The following is a 21,755-nucleotide window of genomic DNA, read 5'->3' on the forward strand; positions in this document are numbered from 1 at the left end:
AGCCTTGGTTGCTGCTAAAGGAGGTGAGCAGACATCTGTAAGATGATGGGAAGCATGGAGAAGCCCATTTCCAGGGTGCTGGGCAGCCCAGAAGGTGTTGCACACAAGAAAGTTATTTTAGACAATTCCATGCTCCTATCGCCAAATAAGAGACATGGGACAGCTCAGTCAGCTTCATGTCCCCAAGTGCAACGTTTACCCTGTCACCTTCTTGTGTGCAGTGCAAGGTGCAAAGCTGAGTGAGTACCTGTTAGAGAAGTCACGGGTAGTGCAACAAGATATCGGGGAGAGGAATTTCCATATCTTCTACTACATGTTTGCTGGGCTTTCTTCAGAGGAAAAGGAGATGTATGGGCTATTGGATCCTTCACTCTACAGGTACTTCAAAGGCAGACCATCCATGCCTAGTTTAGTCTTCATGATGGGGGGTGGAGGTGAAAGCAGCATGATGGAGCCTATGCCTCTTGCCCTGTGGCTCTCTGTGGAGCCTCGTACAGGTAAACAAATGAATGGAAGCTGGAGTTGGATCTGAATGGAGCTATGTGAAGAGATCTTATGGGTCATCATGGAAGCTGGGAGGTCTGGAGTCTCTTCTTTGCTGCGTTACCTTGGAAAAGTTTCCCTTTCGTGTCTCCACTGCTGTCGATCTGCTTTGTTCCTTTGGGGTAGGACTGACTTGCTGTGCTGGTTGTGTGACAGTTTTGTATGGGATGTACACTTTCTCAGGTACATAAGTGGACGATTTGGTACATCGGATGCAGCTCAGTGCTGGAAGCACAAATACCAAGAGGTGTGCAATGCCCTTGACATGGTGGGCTTTCAAGAACAGGTCAGTTTTGAGGTCGTTTAATTTCCATCTGTGCTTACTGCAGGCGTAGGGTTTCTTTCTGGCTGCTCTTTTGAGGCTCAGTCCTATTTCTTTCCTCTCTGGATTTTCCATGTTGCTTCCAAACCACCTGAGTCTGTCAGGCTTTGTGTAGAGCCTTTTGCCACAGGCTGCCTGTGCCTTTCCCTCACCTCTCCAACTTCTGGGGCCTCCGCGTTGTATATGTTACGTGCTGATAAGTTTTCAGTCACCTTTCTTTTGTGTTTTAGGAGCAAGTGGACATGCAGACTATCTTGGCTGGTGTGTTGTCTCTGGGCAATGTGACCTTTGAGCCTGAGGAGAGCGATGGGTCTGTAAAAGTGAGTGAAGTCTCCCAGGGATGGCTGAAGGCTGCAGCGGTGAGTCACAAGAAGACCTGACAGAAACCTTATGGATATGATGCTGGTTCCCACGGGCAGCGTCTGCAGGAGCTGCTGCTGCCAGAGGTGGCAGAGGATGATTCTGCCTCAGAGTGTGAAGGCTCCTGAAGAACACAGAGGTTTTTCCAGAAATGCGCAGTATGACCCCATGACTGCATCTGTGTTTGCTGCTATTCATTCCAAAAGATGCACTTCCCAGCTTCTATTTCTTGTGTGTCCAGAACCAGTGTCTTGCATATGGCGATATCACAAGTGCCTTGTTGACTTCATACAATACAAGCTTTTTAAAATTAAATGTTATGTGTTACTAAGTGTGATGATACCTTGGAGAAATTCAGGTGTGCAGTATCTGAACACTAGTTCTGTGTTTTCGACAGATCTTGTCCAAGCATACCACCTTAACTGCTATTAATTTTTGTTGGTTATCCAGAATTAAACTTTCTACTATTTCACATGAAATTATCACAGATTAAGAAATATATATTCCCCAGGACTATCCCTTTTTTATCATATGGGATGGAGGCATTATCCTGCTTTGTTAACAACACAGGACAGAAAAACATAACGTATTTCTGCCCTTTCTATGTCTTTTTATTTGAAATGCCAGCAGCCTTGGTTTTTGGTTTCACTCCCATCTCTTTGCCTGTTTCCCTCCTACACCACACCTGAAACAACCACCTGCATCTGTTCAGCAGCCAATTTCTTTTCATCTTGCTTCTTACAGTCTGCTCCTTGTTTTTTGCCCACGGGAGGGGAATTCCTGTTAAAGCAGGCACTTGGGGGGTTCAGTTGTGTCTGAGTTCCCTTTGCTTCCTGTCTCTTGTGGGTTCGTGTGACTGATGTCTGCTGAAGTTCAGACATCTCAGCACCTGCACAGTCACCTCCATGTGGTGCTGTTCTATAAGTCATTAAACGACTCAGCAGGAACTGGCATGGTTCCCAAAGAAGGTGAAAGGTGGCAGCACAAAGTATTTCAGAGAAAGTGCAAGAGTGAGCTTGGTCACTGCAGGGATAGTGCAGAACTCAGAGCCCAGATCCGACTCTTGGGTGCTCTTGGGTACTCATGGAGTGCTTCCTATTCCAGCTGAATGCTGAATAGTAAATGTTGAAGTTAAACTTTTCCAAGTAACTTAGATTGGATCACTTAATTTGAAGAATGCTTTGAATTAATTAATTTGAAGAGTGCTATGAAATGTTAACAGTAGTACTTATCTTACAGCAGAGCTCAAAGGCCCTTAATCTGAATCATGACCCCGTTACACTGGTTGTTGCACAGACACAAGAAGATAAAATCCCCACAAGTAGAATAAGGGTTTACTCTTGACTGTCCTCATCTATTTTCTCTCTCCCAGAGTCAGTTTGGAGTCCAAGAAGATGAACTGTTAAATTGCCTTATTTGTACAATGTCGGTGACCCGAGGTGAGCAGATTCAGCGTTTTCACACCCAGCAGCAGGCAGAAGGTAAGAAACATAATGAATTGCAGATGTGCTGGCTAGAAAAACTGACCATATTTGATGGAAGGGTATATCCCTACACATGTGTAACTTGTTTGGAACAAAGATGTCTGTGCCCCTCATTCCTCTTGCACAGAGGCAAGTATATCAATGTTTATGTTTAGTCTTTTACTGACATGTAGGACCATGAATGCTGCTTTTGTTTGTTCTCCAGGAGACTGCAGAGATTAAATGAGAAACCAAGGAATTAGCTTTGCTTTCTCCCTCAGTCCAGCCGAGGAGGAAACTGTAGGTATTTGTACAAAAGAGTGGAAGGCTCCTGTTGCAGAGTGCTGGCAGTGTGCAGAGCTCTAGGTAGTAGATGGAGAAATAACGGAGAATCAATGAGATAGCACGGTATCAGGGAAGGAGTGAGGTGAAAGGGGAGTATGTTAAAGTAGCAAGAACAAGGTGTTATCTTCACTTTTGATAAGAAAATAATCCAAGATAATCTGCACAAAAAGCTTCAGTTAAACAATTTTAAAAATAAATTAAGAAAGCATGAAATCTCAGGATTTCTAAATTATTGCTTAAAATAAATGGAATAAAAACTGAAAATGGGGAATTAGCTAGTTCTCTTTCCCAAATGTCTTCTCTTGCATCTCTCTGGACAATAAAATATATGTCTCCCATCATGCAGTAGGTCATGTTGATTTGGTCTCCTTCTTAGATGTCACCAAGTTTTCCATCAATTGCATCCTCCTCTTGCCCACAGTGTTTAAACACTTTGCAGCTGTAGGTTAGGAGGAACAGAACCATTCAATTTTCCAGGTACAACTTGGAGCCTCTTGCTTGGTTTAGCAGTGAGGGGACCCATACTCCATAGACCTGTGAGGGGAAGGCACATCTCTGGATATTCTAAAAAGTGGCTGGACTTTTTTTGAAATTAAATTCTCCATTTTAGATGGTATCACAAGTGCCCTAGTATGCCATATCTGATCTTGTAGAAAGATCGTGAAGATTTTGGAATGAAAGAGCTCTGTGTGAGCATGCAGAGGACAGGGATGATCAGACAGATATCTAATGTTTATCTGATCTTTAAAATAGCTTCATAAACCCCTAGACATTGTTGCTTGAGGTGAATGTGTTGAGCCAGCTGGTGTGCTGTGTTCCTGTCCTGGTTTCAGCTGGGATAGAGTTAATTGTCTTCCTAGTAGCTGGTATAGTGCTATGTTTTTGAGTTCAGTGTGAGAAGAATGTTGGTAACACACTGATGTTTTCAGTTGTTGCTAAGTAGTGCTTGTGCTAAGTGAAGGATTTTTCAGTTTCTCATGCCCAGCCAGCAAGAAAGCTGGAGGGGCACAAGAAACTGGGAGGGGACACAGCCAGGACAGCTGACCCAAACTGGCCAAAGGGGTATTCCATACCATGAGCCATCATGTCTAGTATGTAAACTGGGGGGAGAGAGGGTGGGAGGATCGCCGCTCAGGGACTAACTGGGCGTCGATTGGCAGGTGGTGAGCAATTGCATTATGCATCACTTGTATATTCCAATCCTTTTATTATTACTGTTGTCATTATATTAGTGTTATCATTATCATTATTAATTTCTCTTTTCTGTTCTATTAAACTGTTCTTGTCTCTCTTGCAAGTTTTACTTCTTTTTCCAATTCTCTCCCCGTACCACTGGGTCAGGGAGAAGTGAGTGAGCAGCTGCGTGGTCCTTAGTTGCTGCCTGGGGTTAAACCACGACAGTTCCCTACTCTCCTTGGAGCCCTTCAGTGAGCTGCTGTTGTTCTCTCTGTATAGATGCTCGGGACTCCATTGCAAAGGTGGCATATGGCCGAGTATTTGGCTGGATCGTTTGGAAGATCAATGAGCTTCTGGCTGAGAATGTGGATCCTGAGGTGGATCTGAGGGAGATAGGTGAGTTGTCCCTGCCTTGTTCCTGTCCTGTCCTCAAATGTGCATCCCTCAGCCACAATGAAGGAAAGGCACAATATGAGGTTTTTCAGAGATTGCATGCAGGGATCCATTATCAAAGATGTGATCACATTGGAGATACTAGTTACAGCATGGAGTCTGCAGGGCCTTGGCCAGCTGTCAGCAGCTGGTTGGTCTGAAGCGGTTCTTGGGGCACTCTGGGTTTGCAGAGGAACCATGGGTCAGAGTGGGGCTTCTCCTAACCAGTTCTCCAAGGGCACTTATGGGAGAGGCGCCACTGGTGACTCGCATTTCCCTGTGCCACAAGAGCTGGATGATGGGAGATAGTTGTGTGTTGGGGTACACAGCTATCTGCAGGGATGGTCTGCAGGGTCCATGTTGTGATCATCTTCCCTTTTTTAGGTATCTTGGATATTTTTGGGTTTGAAAACTTTGCAGTGAATCGTTTTGAGCAGCTTTGCATAAACTTGGCCAATGAGCAGCTGCAGCACTTCTTCAACCATGTAAGTCTGCTGTGGGTGATCTCACCTTGCGTGGCAGAGAAAGCTGAGCACTGATCTACCTGGCATATGAAGAAGAGCTTGGGGAAAAATAGGTCCATTGCCTGGAAGGACAAAAATGGTGATTAATGAAGCAGGGTAGAGAGCAACAACTTTCTCTGCTGTGGCAGGGGAGCCACTGGTTCAGGGAAGAAAAGTAGAAGAGTGAAGCAGTGACCCAAGTTGGCAGAGCAGGGACGCTTACACTCTGAGAAGTGTTCCTGCTTTATGCACCAGCATCAGGGAGTGACAGGCTTATGGGTGAGGATGCAGAAAACCAGTTGCACCTTGGGCTTCTCATGCCATGGGTGTCTTCTGGTCAGGGTGGGAAGGAAGATGTTCAGGATTGTCTAGCCAAGTCTGCTGGGTGCATCAACCTCTTTTTTCTGTTTCAGCACATTTTCCAGCTGGAGCAGGCTGCCTATAAGGAAGAAGAGCTGCCTTGGGAGACTATCACATTCAACAATAATGAACCTATTCTGGTGAGTGAGAGGACTGACAGAAGAGAATTGCTCCATCAAGCCAAAAGAGGAGTCTTGCTCCTTCTATCATGGGGAGGAGAGGCACCTGGGAAGAACCTCTTCAAAGGGTGGTGTAGGTGCAAGTGGATGCCCTGTATTGCTTTAGACATGTGTAATGTGTCTCCTTTTCCTGCAGAATCTGCTTCTGGCCAAGCCAGTTGGGCTTCTGTCTCTTCTGGATGAGCAGAGTGCATTCCCTCAGGTATGCATGAGATAGGGGGCAGAGAAAATAGTGTGGGGGAATGTAGCAATAAATATGTGGGCTGTAGAGAGAGTTCTTACATTGGAGCATGACTTTAAAGAGCAGGATGAACAGAGGTGTCCCCATGTGTGACTGATGAGACAGGACAGCCAGATCAGGGACAGTCTAATGATATTGGCATGCCTATGGAGAGTCAGAGAGTACAGTACAAAACTGTCGCACAGCCAAGGACACTTCCAACACTTTGCTTTGCTTCCATGTGCCCTAATAAGGTCTCTGTTGCAGCCTTATAATTTGGTTATGAAATCTGTTTTCTTTCAGGCAACTGATAAGACATTTGTGGATAAACTAAACAGCAGCTTCAAGGCAAGTTTACACTTCCAGACAGGCCGAGGACGTGTTTTGTGCTTCAGCATCATTCACTATGCTGGGAAGGTATATATTGTTTGGAGGAAGAATGCTGTTGTAATGTATGCAGGAGAGGGGAAATGTGTTGCTTGACAAATAAGGCTTTGATGTAAAGGAATGTATGGTCTGATTATGATAATAACAGAAGTGATGTGTTCCCAGGGAGTTGCCTCCTAGGATTCCCTGGGATTTCTGTGGAAGGTATAGGAAGAGAGGACCCCTGAAGAAAGTGGGGCTACCTCTGGGAAGCATAGGGTATTAGAAGAATCTGCTGTACTTGTCATCATTCTATTGGACCTCTTGTCTTAAAATATTCCTTTATAAAATAAAAGCCTTGCATCCACTGTGCAGCACCAAAGGACAGTGTAATGGCTTTACCTTTACCTATTGGGTTCCAGACCATAGCAGTCACTATTTTATTGCAAGCACTGAGGAACACAGTGAGAACAGCCAGTTGTTTTGAAAGTGAAGGCAATACATTCAAATGGTATCTAAGCAGCTTGGGATTTAGGACTATGCATGTAACCTTACTGCCACCAATTTTGAAAGCATTAGCCCAAATATGGTGAATTGATTGGAGGTAATTTCTGGAGCAGGAGCAGACATGACAATTCAGGTCATTGTAATATGCAATTTAGTCATCTAATCTCACTGTTGTTGACTAAGTTATTACTTATGACATTCTTTATTACAAAAACTTAACACCTAACATAGAAAGGAGAGTGGCAGGCTGGAGATGAGAGAGGAAGGGAGCAAGACAAACATTGAATGCATGACAACTGGATGAAAACCTATTTAAAGGGAAGAGGGGGAGAACAAGGAAAAGAGTGAAGCATAAACCAAAAGGAAATGAAACTTCATAATCAGGAAAAGGAGAACAAGAAAAGGTGGATGTCTCAGTGTTATGCTGCACTCCTGTGGTTCTAATGCCTCAGTGCCATCTGCAGGGTTTTGTTCTTCAGGATTTGTATCTGAATGGGGTGTATATGCATTTACAAAATTCATGGGCGAGCCAGTGTACAGAATTCCCATGCAAGCCACTGTACATACAGTTTAACTGTTGCTCCTGGCAAGCTGTGGAGGTGGCTTTCACAGCAAGCCTGTGAGTACTGCTGGTGTTAGTGACTTGCTGCCCTTTCTCCTAGGTACAATATACTGCTGGAGGCTTTCTAGAGAAGAACAGAGACACCTTGCCAGCCAACGTCCATGGGCTCTTCATCAACAGCGTCACCCCCTTGCTCAGTGTGCTGTTCAAAGGCAAGTCCCTCTGGTATGATAGGGCATCCCACGTGAATAAAGGCCCACCTTGGCAAGAGTTAAGTGTGGGGATGAGGCTTGTGTGCTGTGAATGTGTTTCACAGCTGGCAGCCCCAGGGACACTCTGGGAAGACTACAGCCTGGAGTGGGTCTGCTGGCATATACCGAGCTGTCGGGGCTGTTCGTTCCCTCCTGGAAAGCAAGGCAGGTTGTATCCTCTTCCAGAGAGCTGGCCACTGCTCAGATGTCTTCCCTCAGATCAGATAGACCGTCTTCTCCAGGGCCAGTGCAGGACTGTCTCCACTCACCCTTTCCACATGCTCTGTTCTTGTCTAGAAATGAAGCTGGACAAGGGCATGGCTTCTAGCTGTTCACACTGAAAATAGTGCTGTAAAGCCACAAGCAACGAGTGTAGAGATTATCCTTTTCAAAGACCTTTTTTTTGGGGGGGGTACAACTTGTTAAAAAACTCTGAGGTCATGCATTATTTCTCTCCCACCACTGCACTCCCTTTTTCCAGTTATTGATAAGCCCTCAGTCTCCAAGGCTTCTATGAAAGTAAGCTTTTAAAGAAAAGTCAAGTGGATGCTTCCTTGGAATTTGTCTGGCTGAACACAGTGGTTCTGGAGGAATTTTTTTTTTTTTTTTCCGGTCCTGTTCAGTCCATGCCACTTTCTGGGATTTCCATGTAATTGATGAATTTAGTTTCTATTCTCCGCTGTGTTTTTCAGCTCTTCTGATCAGGAGTATCGTCATCACCACTTCCACACTGTTACTGAAGATACTTAATCTAGTCCCAACTCTTTGAAAGTTTATAAACAGCAGAGATAACCTGTTCTTAGATTGGTTGTCCAGTCCTGGCAGCCAGCTCTAGGTGGCCCTGCTGAACAAAGAATTTGGCCCAGATGACCTCCAGAGGTCCCTTCCAACCTCAACCATTCTGTGATTCTGTGATTCACATGATAGCATTGCATCAAGGGTGTGCAAGACTGTCATTAGATCCTTCAGTAAATTAAACTTCCCTAAATTTTTCATCTTATCACTGAATTAATTTTAAGCTGTCTGACTTTATATAACCTCCCATATTGACTGCTATAGGTGAGCTTCCCATTTGTTATCTGTACTTTTTTCTGCATTGTTAGATGCCCGTTGATATTTCTTTTGAAGGCTATTTAGGGTTGTTCAATAACCTGATTGCCTTGCCTTCTCAGTGACAGAAAATAATGTTGCTTGCATTGTGTGCTTCATATATTTGTATTTTCTTCTCCCTTTCTTTAGCTCTTTCCTTGTATTTCCACATGGTGAAACCTAATGCCCTTCCTGTGATTCAGTATTTGTAGGAAAACTTGTGTGTGAAGTGAGGTTTGAATGTTTAGACGTTGATTCTGAGCAAAGGTAGAAAATTAACTATTGTCTCTGTTCTTCCAGCCACTATCTCAAGGACGGGGACACTGATGCCTCATGTGAAAGCCAAGGTATTGCACTTCAGGTCCACAAGGCAATTGATAAATGGTGGCATAGTTACCTGATACCTATTATTTGAGAAACTGGCTGAAAATGAGAGCAGACAGAAATTGGTTGAAAATAAGAGCAGACAGCAATCTGCTTGCAACAATTTCTCCTTTGTTTTTTACCAGGTTTTCTGCTTGCTTCTGCTGATAACGTTTAATTTGTCTTCCCTCCCCTGAAATCCATTCTCTGTCCTTTTTGCCATCTGCCTTCCAGCAGAGCTCTTTGGATGGCAATCAAGCATTTCTTCCAGGGATGATCTTTTGTTTGGGTCTGGTTTCAGGTCATACCAGGACCAGACAAGTTCAATAGCACACGAAAACAGTCTGCTGGAGCTCAGTTCCGGGTAAAGTATTGCTACCCTGCAGTGCCCCATGAGATGAGTGCGGTGATATTTTAATGAGAGCTTCCAAGCTGCTAAGCATAGTTAAAGCACCCAGCGTGCAGACAAGGGTTTTTCTGTGTGCCCAGCACAGCTGATTGTGGTGGGAGTGACCCAGTTGTTACCAGAGCTTTGGAAGTTGCTGTGGGGTTGGAAAACAGTTCTCACTGCACGCCAGGCTCTGGCAGTGCTTTGGCTTGCTGGACTGTTGATCTTTCTCTGCCCTCATCAGCATTCCCTGATGATGCTCATGGAGAGGTTGTATTCTGCCAACCCCCACTTTGTGCGCTGTATAAAGCCCAACAGCCAGAAGGAGCCAGGTGTAGTGGACAGCCAGGTGGTGCTGCAGCAGGTGAGGAAAAGCAATGTCATTTACAGGTACTTCTGCCATGTCTCGGTGGGGAGGGCGAACCCTACTAAAAGGCTGTGGAGATAGGTGGAATCTGACTGGTCTGAGTCTCCCCTTGCAGGAGAGAGTAGTCACACTTTTTATGTATGTAATTGTTATGGGTACTTGGTTGGTTTTTTGACACAGACTGCTAGGTCCAGGTTTTGCAGTCTTGGTTCTCTCCTGTTTCTTTTTCGTGAATGCAATGAGATCTCCTTGTCAGGCACTAGGATTCATCTTTGCATTTCCTGCATGGGGACTGGTACAGACAGTGCTTCTTCATGAAAAATGATGCTTCCTGAAGGAGACTGTTCTCATCCATCAGCCAGGGCAACTCTGAATAGGAGCCAAGATGGGATCGCTTTGCTAGGAGCTGATATGTGCTGTCTTTGGATATTTTGTCAGGTCTGAAATCCAGACACTTTAAAGAATACTGAAAATTATTAGAAGAGTTCAGAAGGCTCTGTGGCCTGTTTAATGTACATAAGAAAGGATAGGATTAAGAGGGAAGTTCATCTGTGCCTCAGAGCAAAGTAATACCCATGGCTGGAAGGTGAAGTTATTTCAGTCATTGGTTTTTATGGTTTCCAACTTTTAACTGAGAGTGGTTAATCATCAGAGTTACAGGATGTGGTAAATTCAGTCTTTAACCAAAGAAACATTTTCAGAAAGAAACTTTTTCATTTTGAACTAGAGATGTTGAGGGCTGAATGAAGGAATTTCTGGCTGCAAAGGAACAAACTGGTGTCCTAATAACCTGTTTCTATTTGTTTCTCTTTGTGGTGCTGCTTCAGCTCCGGTACAATGGACTGCTGGAGACAATACGTATCCGAAGAGATGGTTTCTCTTGGAGACCTTCATTTGAGGAATTTGCTGAAAGGTTTGTTAAAACCTCTGAATGTTCCTTGTTAGATATTGTTAGAGAAGCAACCCTGGTAACCAGATGTGGGCAGGGAGTGAAACTGCCTCTTCAAAGTTCACATGCCTGAGATCATGGGGTTGTTTGCTGTGAGATGCTGAGTGGGAAAGACAGTGATTTATTGTTGTTTTGCTGTGAGGGTGACATGAATCACTTCAGCACATCAAGGATGGGGCTCTTACCTTGCTGAATTGGTTTGTTTTTCACAGATATGGAATTCTTCTAGTTAAACCAGATGTTTCCCTCACAAAAGAAAGGTAGGAACCCTTCCTTTGTTATGTGTAATCCAGTTTGTTCTTCAGACTTTTGCTCTCAGGGTAGCATAGCAAACTGAGTAAAAGGAACCAATTGAGGATGGGATTTTGTCGTAATGGGGAACACAAATTCCTAGGCAAAGACAGTGTTTAAAAAGCATTTGGTACAATGCTGAATGAAATATTTCAATTCAATTGCTATAAAGCTGTGCTATCCCGTGGAATGAGAACTGGCTAAGGTACTCAATTTAGGGAGTCACAATAATGGTCGAGGGTATCCTCTGAACTCAGTATGGCAGGGGCTCAGCACAGTTGCCCAGTGGCTCTCCAAGTTTTTTCCTGATGGTCTTACAGGAGAAGAAGATAAAGACAATGCTGAATAAGCAGCCAGCACTGAATGTCTCCCAGGCTAGAAATGTTGTTTCTGGTCCAAGAATTTTTTTTATGTGTACAGGCATAATATACCCTCAGCACTTTGAGAAGCTGACTGTTCCTTACACACATAAATGTCCCTCCAGCTCTGCAGTCTTACCCTGTCAGCTTTTTCCTTCCTTACGTCTAGGGCAGCAACTCCCCACCTCCTCTTCTCCACTTCCCCAGTCCCTCCTTCCTGCCATGGCCAATTGTGACTGATAGTGAGAATGAAGCATATAAAGCAGCCAGCTGAGGGTGTTTTTTAGTCTTTTAAGAAAAGGATTTGAATGTTCTCCTGGAACAGTTCTTTCCTGGCAGTAGCTCCTCCAGCCTTCACAGTGCTTCCTTGAAGTTACTGACAATTCTGAATTAAGAGTTGCAAACCCAAGTGAGGTCAAGACAGAATCTCACAGATGAGAGACATGATGGTAAACAGGCAGCATGGTGTGTTTTGAGACACAAAAATCATAGGATGCATTTGAGAAAAGAATTACCATGGGTATAGATTGTGGCACAGTGGAAGTTGGCTGAGATAGAAGGAAAACCATTCTCCTTTGCTACACGAGATATTAGCAGAAAGTGCCACTATGATTTCACAGCCTAGATTTGCAGGCAGAGGGAGGAAGCTGTCTGTTTGGTGCAGCTAGAGTACTACTTTCAGTGCCAAGTGCTGGGGAATCTTTCCGAATGACCCACATTTTATCACTAAAGTCTGCAAAACGAAACTGGAATTGGAAAACAGGCCTTCTCCCAGAAGTCTTGCTGTGCCGACCTTGCAACTTGAGTGCTCCAAAGAGCTTGGAAATGAAATGAGGAAAAACAGTTCTGAGAATAAAATAGGCTCTGCAGAATTGCCTCCCAAGGAGTTGAAGAAAATCTGCCTCTGGGAACCCCTTTGCTGGTGTTCCCAAATGTGATCCTAGCTGTACCTCAAAGAGCACCACAGATTGGCAGCCAGTTACTGAATGTGATCAGGTGACGGGGCAGAGAACGTAATGCAGAATCATTGAGGCACTTTCTCCCCCTTTATGTACCTAAAACCACTGGCTGTGTGGTGTTTGCTTTGGGAGGAAAATTATTTATTTCACTTTCTTCCTCTCTTTCAGCTGCTTGGAGATACTGCAAAGTACAGAGCTGACAGGCTGGATATGTGGGTACGTGTGGATCACTGCTGCTGGGAATGGAGAGCCTGAAGTGCAGAGACTTTATACATGTAGACTGTTATTGGTTCCCTTCAGGGAGAACTTTATGACTGTAGGAAAGGCCTGTCCAAAGGACGATGGATGCAAGTTTAGATAAACAGTGTTTCTCACTGCTTCTTTCTCTCCCCACCTTCACAGGAAGTCACGACTTTTCTTTAAATATTGGCACCAGGAACAGCTGGGAAAGTATGTGGAACGACTGGAAAGAGCAGCAGTTGTCATACAGAAAGGTAAGCACTGGGCCAGGAGAGTCCCTCAACTCTGATCTCACACCGGGGCAAGGAAAAGCTTTTCTCCAGTCCCTGCTCCACCATTGCACCTTTGCAGGTGACAGAAAGGCAGGCCAGGTGCCATCTCCGTGCCAAGGCCCTGTGGAGTCAGAGTGCTTATTGGAGATGCCCACCTCGTCAGGGCTCATCTTCAGTCGGGAAGAGCCATCAGACAGTGTGAGCCCTGGAAAGAGAAAGCACGTGTGCAGGAGAACTGAGCTGAGCAGGGCAAGCATATGATTTGGCTGCATCCTGAGATCTGGGTAGCCATCCTCTGGAGTGAGAGCTTGTTTGTGAGCAGTGTTGAACTGAGGAGAGGGAAAAGATGAGCGAAGCAGATCTCATTCCTACTTTCAGAGACAGGCAGAAGAGGATGAAGTTTTCTTTTGGTGTGTTTTTTTTCTTTCCTTTCCAGGTAGCATCTGCTCTGGCAGCCTGTTTCTCCAGAGCGGGCACTGTGCGCAGTTTGGTACTTCCCTCTGCACAGGCTCCCTGAGGACTGTGCAACCAGGAGGAGGCTGTCATCCTGCCTGGTCCCTCTGTTATGCTTCTCTTCTATATGGGTTGTTGCTGAAGCATCTGAGCAGCTTCAAGCTATGCACCATACAGTATGACAAACATCAGACTGTCACATGCTGTGCCTTGTTCTCATCCATGGAGAAGATGTGTGGGTAGTGGGCAATGAGGGAGTGCGGCTTTCAGTTCATATGCTGTAGTACCTGGTAAAGTAGGCAGGATAATGCAATGTCTGTAATGCTGCTGCTGAACCCTGTGATGGCTGCTTATGGGAAAGGTTATCCTGTGGGCTGACACCAAGGAAACCCCGGCTCCTGAACGGAATAGCTTTGCTTTTACTGACTAGTTTCTGAAGGGTACCGAGGAGATAGATGGTTAACAGAGGCCCTTCTGTGAGTATTTTTTAGCTATCCTGTGCATTGGCATTAGAGATGAGAGCTTAGATTTGTAATTTAATTTTTAAAAATCTGTTATCTGGTACCTTAGAGGGTAGAAGACAGTTCTTGTGGTTTTGACTGCCTGCTCAAGTAGAGTCTGCATTGCTGTTCATTAACATGATTGAAGTATTGAGGGCTTTGCACTGGGTGAAGAAGTATCACCCGGTGTGCTTCCCTCCCCCAGGGAGTGACAAAAGCATTATGAGCATTTTTTTCTAACCACCACTTTTCTTTGAACAGTTTTCAGGGGATTCAGATACAGGAAGAGTTACCTAAAACTGGTGGCTGAGCAGAGAGCTCAGGCAAGGAGGCTACAGGAGGAGGCAGAGAGAGAAAGAAGACAGCAGCTGGCGGTGGAAGCAGAGGCTCAGAGTAAGTTGTTCCCACTCCCACTGTCCCTGTGTGTGGCCACTTGTGTGATGAACACCTTGAAGTGCTGTAAGCTCCAGGTGACGATGACCTGTCCTCAGCTCTCCTAGGGCTGGGGGTTCTACCGAAAAGGTAGGCAGGGAGGTGCTGACATTTCTGCCATTTGAAAGAGTGGGTTTCTCTGTGGGGAGCCAAAACAGCATGGTGAAGGTCATTTGCCTGGCTGTGTTGGGAGGGGTGCCAAGCTGTGTCTTTCCTACAAGCTCTGTGCAGTAGAGCCTGTCCTTGTCTCGGGCATGTGGACGATGGATCTCATGGACCTTGGATGCTAGTTTTCATCTACTTCTTTCCTCTTCTTGCAGAAAGAATGTCCTTTCCAGTCCCCATGCCACGAAAGAGGCACACTCGGCCTTCTCCCAATCCTCCTGATAAGCCACGACAGCCACCAGTGCCACGGCCACGGAGCAAACTAACAGAGGTAGCGATATTGGCTCTGCTTGGGGCCCCTTAGCCAGGTGTGCTGGTTCCCTGCTCCTTCCAGCTTATGCATGCACACATTCTGCTGCATGTGGTCCCAGGAGAATGTTGTCATTCTTGTTATGGAGAAGTGAGAGAGTCCTTTCCTATTGTGGTTAGTTAAAAAAGCATGGTCAGGACCTTTGAAGAACTGGAAGCAGTGTTTGATATTTTGTGACTGATCTTAAGGAACTCAGGATGGGATCGCTACTGAAGTGATCCCGTCAGAAGTCCCCTGCCTTTGACCTTGCTTTCATGCCCACCTTCCCCCTCTCCCCACTTTCAGTCCACTCCTTTCGATAACTTCTTGGACCGTTCTGCACCTCACCCTGTTCTGGGGACAAAGAAACAGGCTGGAGAAGAGGCAAAAATGAGGAAATGCAAGAGAGGAGCAAGTCTCCGCTGGTTCAAAGAGACGCAGGCTGAGAAGGTCATGCAGGATGATGGGGCCTTTCCAAGCTGGCTGCATGGGATGATCAGCCGGAGGTGAGTATGCTGGACACAGTGGCTGCAGGTTGGGCTGTGGCAGGCAGGCAGAAGCTGCTGTGTTCTTAGGAGGTTGGATTTGTCAGGATTTGCCTCCTTAAGGAATGGGAGTGACCTGTGTAACCTTTCACTTTTAGGCTGTGAGCTTCAAACCCTTAGGGGGAAGCTTGGAGCTCCCTGTCACAGGATGCAAATGCTGAAACTTTACATGGGTCCAGGAAAGACTGTGGAAACTCGGAGGAAATACGTCCACTGTGGGTTCCTAAATACAGATCCTGTGCAGGGAAGGGAGGCTTGGAAAGGACTTGGAGAGGAAATACACACATGCACGTACCCTGTTGTGGACTGTTTGCAGGACATGATATGGAATGAAGATGGACTTTTGGTCAGACTGATTATGACTGTTCTTACATCTCTCAGTTTAGGTCAGGAGGAGACCTCAGTTTGCAGCAGGAAAATATAGAATTCATTGTACATTTATTATTTTAAAATGTATTAAGAGGGCCTTTAGCGAGTACCCAATAGCAAGATTCCCCCAGAGCCCCCAGATACAGGAAAAGGAAGAGTTTTTCTTAATACCTCTGCCTATCTAAGGAAGGTGCAGTGTAGGTGGAATTTACATCCCTTTAGGCTGGGAGAGACAGCCACAAAGCCCTACTTTATTATGGAGTTGTTTATGAGACTGTGAACTCCCAAGATTTTTGTGGAAAACCTTTATTTAAATGCTTGAAATTTTGCTATTGGGTATGCCTCACTCTTCATTCTCTTGACTGAGCCAAGCACTACTTTCCAAGCAGTGTGATAACTGGAGAAATGCTGATTATGCCAGTGATCAGACAGGAGCAAGACAGTGGGGTTAGCAGGTAGACATCAGAATTGCTGGCTATAGTCTCCCCTGTGTGCAAATTAATCTATGGTGCTGCATGCTTGCTAACTGCCAGCGTTCCTTATTTCGTGGGACTTTTGCGTGGGCATTGCTGTCAAGCATGCCTGTCATTTGAACAGCCTTATCATCTTGCTCCAGTTTGTAACTTTTTTCTGTTAAAGCTGCAAGTCTCCTTCAGTCTTATTAGATCTCAAGTTCCTGGATTTTGTCAGCTTATCAGTGTGATCGTTACTCAGACATTATACAGCATGTTAGCTTAGTAAAGGGCACTACACTAGCTGACAGCTCCCTGGTAGCTGCATTTTTTTCTTAAGATAATTATCAAGGCCCCCACCTGCATTAATGCTTTTGTCCACAGATCCAAGAATGCAGGAGAGAAACTAGCACCTGGAAGAAAAAACTGTCTGAATTCAAATATAGGCTAGCCATGAGTACTTCACAATGAAGGACGTAGCAGATCCTTCCCAAAGACACTGAAGATTAGACACTTTGTAAGTGGTGCTTCCTGTTGTTGGATTTAAGTCTCCATACAGCAGTGTAAACTCAGCCTCATGTAACAGCAGCCAGAGCAATCCCAAACTGCACTGGTGATTTGCAGTCACCTTTAGCCTGGAGCAAGGCACATGACAAGCACAAAGCAGTGCTTTGTCTGTTGGGCCGAGAGGGGGAAGACATCCTTCCAGCAGGAAGTTTAGAGAGCCAGAGTGGTGTAATCCAAGTTGGTGTTTTTCCAAGCCATTGGGCTTACCTTGTGCTGAGCACCACTACCCCACAGTAGCATTCTGACTTCTTCTCTCAGCCCTGGAGTGTAGGAAATGCACATGTGCACAGCCTTCTCATCTCAGTCATGCTTTGTAATGTGCTCTGTGCTGGAAGGTAGCTGTTGCTATTGCACTAGTCAGACTGCTGGAGCAGCTTTGGAGCAGCCATGCTTGGAGAGGCTTTGGCTGAGAGTGTTGTGCCTCCTCAGCCTGCTAATGCCTCCTTGCACCAGCAAGCCTGAGTGAGGAAACCTGTAGCTAGGAACACGTGGGGCAGATGCTGGCCTTCCTGTGGACTGGGAGCACTACCATTGTAGCACATGAGACAGGATGGAATCCCTGCACAGAGGCAGCTGCTCACTGTCTGCTGAAAAACTTTCCTGTTTCCAGGGAAGCTGAAAACTTGCTGATGGACGAGCCTTTGGGTTGCTTCCTTGTTCGGATCAGCCAGAGCCAACCAGGCTATACCTTAACATACAGGTAAGTAATGAGCCTTGCAGAGAAGGCTCAGGGGAGACCTTATCACTCTCTACAACTGCCTGAAAGGAGGTTGTAGTGAGATGGTGTCAGTCTTTTCTCCCATGTAACAAGCAACAGGACAAGAGAAAATAGTCTCAAGTTGTGCCAGGGGAGGTCTAAATTGGATATAAGGAAAAATTTCTTCACTGAAAGGGTTATCAAGCATTAGAAAAGGCTGCCCAAGGAACCAGTGGAGTCACTGTCCCTGAAGGTATTTAAAAGATGTGTAGATGTGGCACTTAGGGACAAGGTTTAGTGGTAGACTTGGAAGTGCTAGGTTAACAGTTGGCCTCGATCTTAAAGGTCTTTTCCAACCTAAACGCTTCTATGATTCTATGAAACTGAGCCATGCATGGCTGGAGGAGTTAACCTCCTCCACAGAGGAGTCCAGTGAGGACGATGCTCAGCCTTTCCTATTGAGGGTGCATCAGACAGTTTGGAGTAGCAGTCGGGACACAGTGGAGTCTGTCTCCTTGCCCAAAACTAGATCTGTTTGTGGGTGGGGTGCTGTGGCTCCAGGGATGCAGGTCCTTCTTAGGCTGTACTATATGGCTGAGTGGGCATACCAGGTTGGAAGGAGCAGTGACTGAAGCAGAGGAGTCTAGAGGATGGCCTGATGAGAAGCAATCAGAGTGCTGCAAGAGCATGGTCTTTGCACAGCCTCAGGCAAGGGGTAGGGCAGAGTTTTAATGTGGACAACAGGCATGGGAGGCAATAGAGTCTGCGGGGATTTGGATCGGGCCGCTGGGGTTCTCCTGTCACTGACTTTGAGGAAACTGATGCTCCTCCAGCACCTACTAGCACAGCATGTGACACACCAGCATGGTGCATCTCCTGCATCTTTGTAATATTTGTTACTGTGCCTCCTGATCACATCTGGCCTCTTGAGGCAACAAGTGCAGAAAGCAATGACTGGGTCCTGGAGAGATGTTGCCATGACTGTTTCTCTCTGTCCATCTCCCCAGGGGCGAAGGCCGCTGCAGACACTACATGATCCAGGTGCAGCCCAATGCACGCTATGTCATCCTGGGGGAAGACCAGGCTCATGCCTCGCTCACTGAACTGGTTCAGTATCACCAGGCTGTGGGCATCCAGCCCTTCATGGAAAAACTGACTGTTCCCTGTGGGCAGGTGAGTGTTGAGGATCTGCAGCCAGAAGAGGGGATAGGGCATGGGCTGTGCCCTGAGCAGATAAAGTCACTGTGGCAGCTTCCCTCTTTTGTGTTCCCATTGGGGGTGTCCCATTCTGGCCAAGCAGCTTGGCCTCTTCTGTGTGTGCTGGGAAGCACTACTAGCTGGGCACTGGGGAGTCCTGGGGTGGGGGAGAGGCCCTGGTGGGCGGATGACACCCTCCTGCCCCCTGAATGTCAGCAGTGGGCACAGCTGGGTATTCCTCTTTGTTGTGCTGTTTGGGATGTGTGGAGGGTCTGCAAGCCACTGCTGAATCCACTCTTCCCTCCCTCAGAAAAGTAGTGAGATTTTGGATTGCAAAGATCTGGAGTGCCTCACACTGGATCTGCCAGCAGCCATGAGGGATGCCCCTCCGGAGGAGCAGCCCTGCGCCTCGGGGCCTTCCACCAGCAGATCTGCTCTGCAGGCAAGAGCAGCCGCAGCTCTCAGACACAAGTGGTCTGGGAGGACCAAGAATTTCGCAGACCAACAGAGCCTGGACAAGAGTAGGACAAAGCCAAGCTCAGGCAAGAAGAGAGTCTTCCCTCGCCTCCACTCCTCCATACGCCTGGCGATGCAGGAAATCCAGCAGGTGAGCTGGGGCATATCCTCTGCCAAGCCTTGCCACCTACAGCCACTCTAGGACACGTGGAGCTCCCCTACCCAGGGGCAGAAGAGAGGAGACTTCTACAAGTAGTGCTCGGTTTTCTAGCTCCTGGGTCACAGGTTTTATCTGGTGGTCTTGGGATCAAGATTGTGTTCATAGGAAATGCTGGGCTGGGGGCAAACCTGGGAGAGGCTCAGTGAGATGCCCAAAGAAAAGCCCACAATTATAAGGGGCTGTGATGTGGCCAGCATCCCAATCACTGCTCCCCTAATGCTGTCTCTGCTTCTCACTGCAGTTATCTTCTGCTCCCTTGAACGCTTCTGTACGGAGCTGCTGTCAAGCTCTCAGCACTGATGATGTAAATCCCGAGTGACATGGTAAGAAGAGACAGCACACAGGAGGGCACACAGCAATTGCAGTTTCCCCAGGGAATGGAGGAGCAAAGGGGCTCTTCCCTTCGTGCTCCACCTGGAGCATCTCTTGGCCACCAACTACCTAGAAATAGAGCAGGAAAAACAGAGGGCAGTGGCTGGCTTCTGTTTCAGGACTGCAAAGAGACCAGGAAAAATGGGAAAAATCAACATGAGGTTGGGTTCCCAGCACCTGTGGCACACAGTGTGCTTGCAGTTCAGTAACACGGCTGCTGGAGGGAGCTCACAGTTTGTTAGAGGCCTGGGTCTGGAAGGACAAGTACTATCAGAAAGCACATCTGCATGCTACAATAGTCAGCTGCAGTGGCTTAATGCTATGGAGAGAGGTATGTATCAGAAGTGGGTGCTGGGCAGAGCACCCTAGTGGGTAGCAGAGGCAATAAGCCCAAGGCAAGGCTGAGAACGTAAGAAAAGGCAGGGATCTCTGAGGACTTTAAACAAGGTCTCAGCAGCTGGCAACACAACTGATTACTGAGTCTGTAATATATGGGGTTATAAGACTGTATGGAGTGGGCTAGGAAGGGCCTTCTGACAGAGCTGTCTATGCCCATTGCATTAATTGTCTGAAGCATCTAGTGGATGTGCAGCTCCCCTGTGTAGTCAGTGGATAAATCCCTGTCCCGTTCAGTTGCTGAAGTCAGGAGGAAGCAGTAGTGGTGCTGTTTTACACTTCTGGAAAAATCTGAATTTGTGTCAGCTGGGAGTGGAGAGGGATCAGAAGACCAAGCTGTTGGCTGCAGACCCACTGCAGGGCTTGCAGCCTTGTGCCAACATTGCTGAGTCCCCTGTGTGGTTCCACTCCCAGGAATTCGTGTTGGAGCAAAGCTTTTTAGCTGGGGCCTGTTTTGTCTTCCTCTTTATGGTTGAGAAAATCCTCTCCCTGAAGTGTTTGACTCAATTGCTTCATTCCTGTATGTGGGTATTGATGTACCCAGGGGATGCTCCTTATGTCTGAGGTTAGGCAGAAGACAGACAAAACATGTGGGATCTGCATAGATAAGTGCAGGCGTGTTGTACTGGGATTGCTGAATGGAGCCCTCCTTTTACGTCCTCCACTGAATTGTGTTTCTTGACTTCCCTGCAGGTCGAAGTGGCTCAGCCCTATCTTCCAGTACTGCTGGGCCTTGCCTAACTTGGTGAACATATCCAGACATACAACAGCCTTTTTTCTATTTTTTCTTTTTTTTTCTTTTTTTTTTTTTCCTTTTTGTTTTTGCTGCACCCACTGGCCATGTGCCTTTAGACAGGACTGCTGCAGAAATTAACTTACATCAGCACTCAGCTGGTCTCAGTGGCTGAGACTGCAGTATCTGGACCAGTCCCATCCTGGCAGAGGGGAGAGGATGGGAACAGTCACACTCTGCACAGACCCCTCAGTGCCTGACAGTCTGTGTGTCAATACTTCAATGTGCCTGGGGACCCCTCACTTTGCACTGTTAATAGTCACAAACTGGATATCTCCCAGCAACCTGTTCTGTCACAGATACCTGTACTGATTTCGTACCTCTTTTTCAAGTCTTTTGTCTCTGTTTTAGTCCTGTGATTCCACTACTCTGGGTGCCAAGGGAAGCTGGGCTTGGGAACTAAGAATGAACGTGGTGTGTCCTTTTTGTTGAGTGCAGGAGCACTTGAACAAGAGCTGAGACAAGGGGTAGGAAAACCTTTCTGCAGAGGGAATTTCCTGCCCTTGCGTCAGTGTGCTTAGCCAGAGCTGGAGTCAGGGAATTATTGGTGAAACCCTCTTGTTCATCCTGGTTGAAATCACTACAAGTCTGGGTGCAACAACATCCTACTTTAGACTGAGGGTAGAGGGCTTGCAACATATGGGACTGTGCTACTTGTAACATCTTTTCCACCTTGTAAGATAAATCTCTTCTAAATTAAATTCTTTGTACAAGGAGAAACTCAGCATTTTCTTTGTTTCTGTTGCCTGCAGTCAGTTCAGCCGTGGACTGCAAATGGAGGAGAACGGCTAACGCCTCTTGAGGGTAGACACAGGATAATGCAAAGTGGCTCAGTGCAGAAGCTGAAGGCTTTTGGGTCAGTAATCTTGGTGTACAACTGCCACCTGTAACAGTGCTCTCCTCCCATGCCAACATCATTTCCCCTGTGTATGCTGTGGGCAAGACCTCCCTTTTGCAGCCTGTGCTGAGCTCCCTCTGGCTCAGTG

At 46.5% G+C, this 21,755-nt stretch overlaps 1 protein-coding gene across 1 annotated transcript; it reads left to right on the forward strand.

Annotated features, from left to right (window-relative positions):
* The first annotated feature begins 35 nt into the window (after positions 1-35).
* LOC126036258 (myosin-IIIb-like) lies at positions 36-21,431 on the forward strand. The gene is made up of 25 exons (XM_049795789.1): positions 36-378; positions 727-829; positions 1,096-1,224; positions 2,598-2,706; positions 4,489-4,605; positions 5,026-5,126; positions 5,558-5,644; positions 5,820-5,885; positions 6,207-6,320; positions 7,439-7,550; positions 8,979-9,025; positions 9,343-9,405; positions 9,674-9,793; positions 10,624-10,709; positions 10,958-11,005; positions 12,523-12,570; positions 12,757-12,848; positions 14,081-14,212; positions 14,572-14,687; positions 15,012-15,211; positions 17,249-17,338; positions 18,343-18,508; positions 18,843-19,139; positions 19,450-19,531; positions 20,670-21,431. The coding sequence occupies exons 1-24, from the start codon at positions 155-157 to the stop codon at positions 19,525-19,527; spliced, it is 2,745 nt and encodes a 914-aa protein (XP_049651746.1). The 5' UTR covers positions 36-154; the 3' UTR covers positions 19,528-19,531; positions 20,670-21,431.
* The last annotated feature ends 324 nt before the right edge of the window (positions 21,432-21,755 follow it).

The sequence above is a fragment of the Accipiter gentilis genome, chromosome Z (assembly GCF_929443795.1).
Source record: "Accipiter gentilis chromosome Z, bAccGen1.1, whole genome shotgun sequence".
In the NCBI taxonomy this organism is placed as follows: domain Eukaryota; kingdom Metazoa; phylum Chordata; class Aves; order Accipitriformes; family Accipitridae; genus Astur; species Astur gentilis.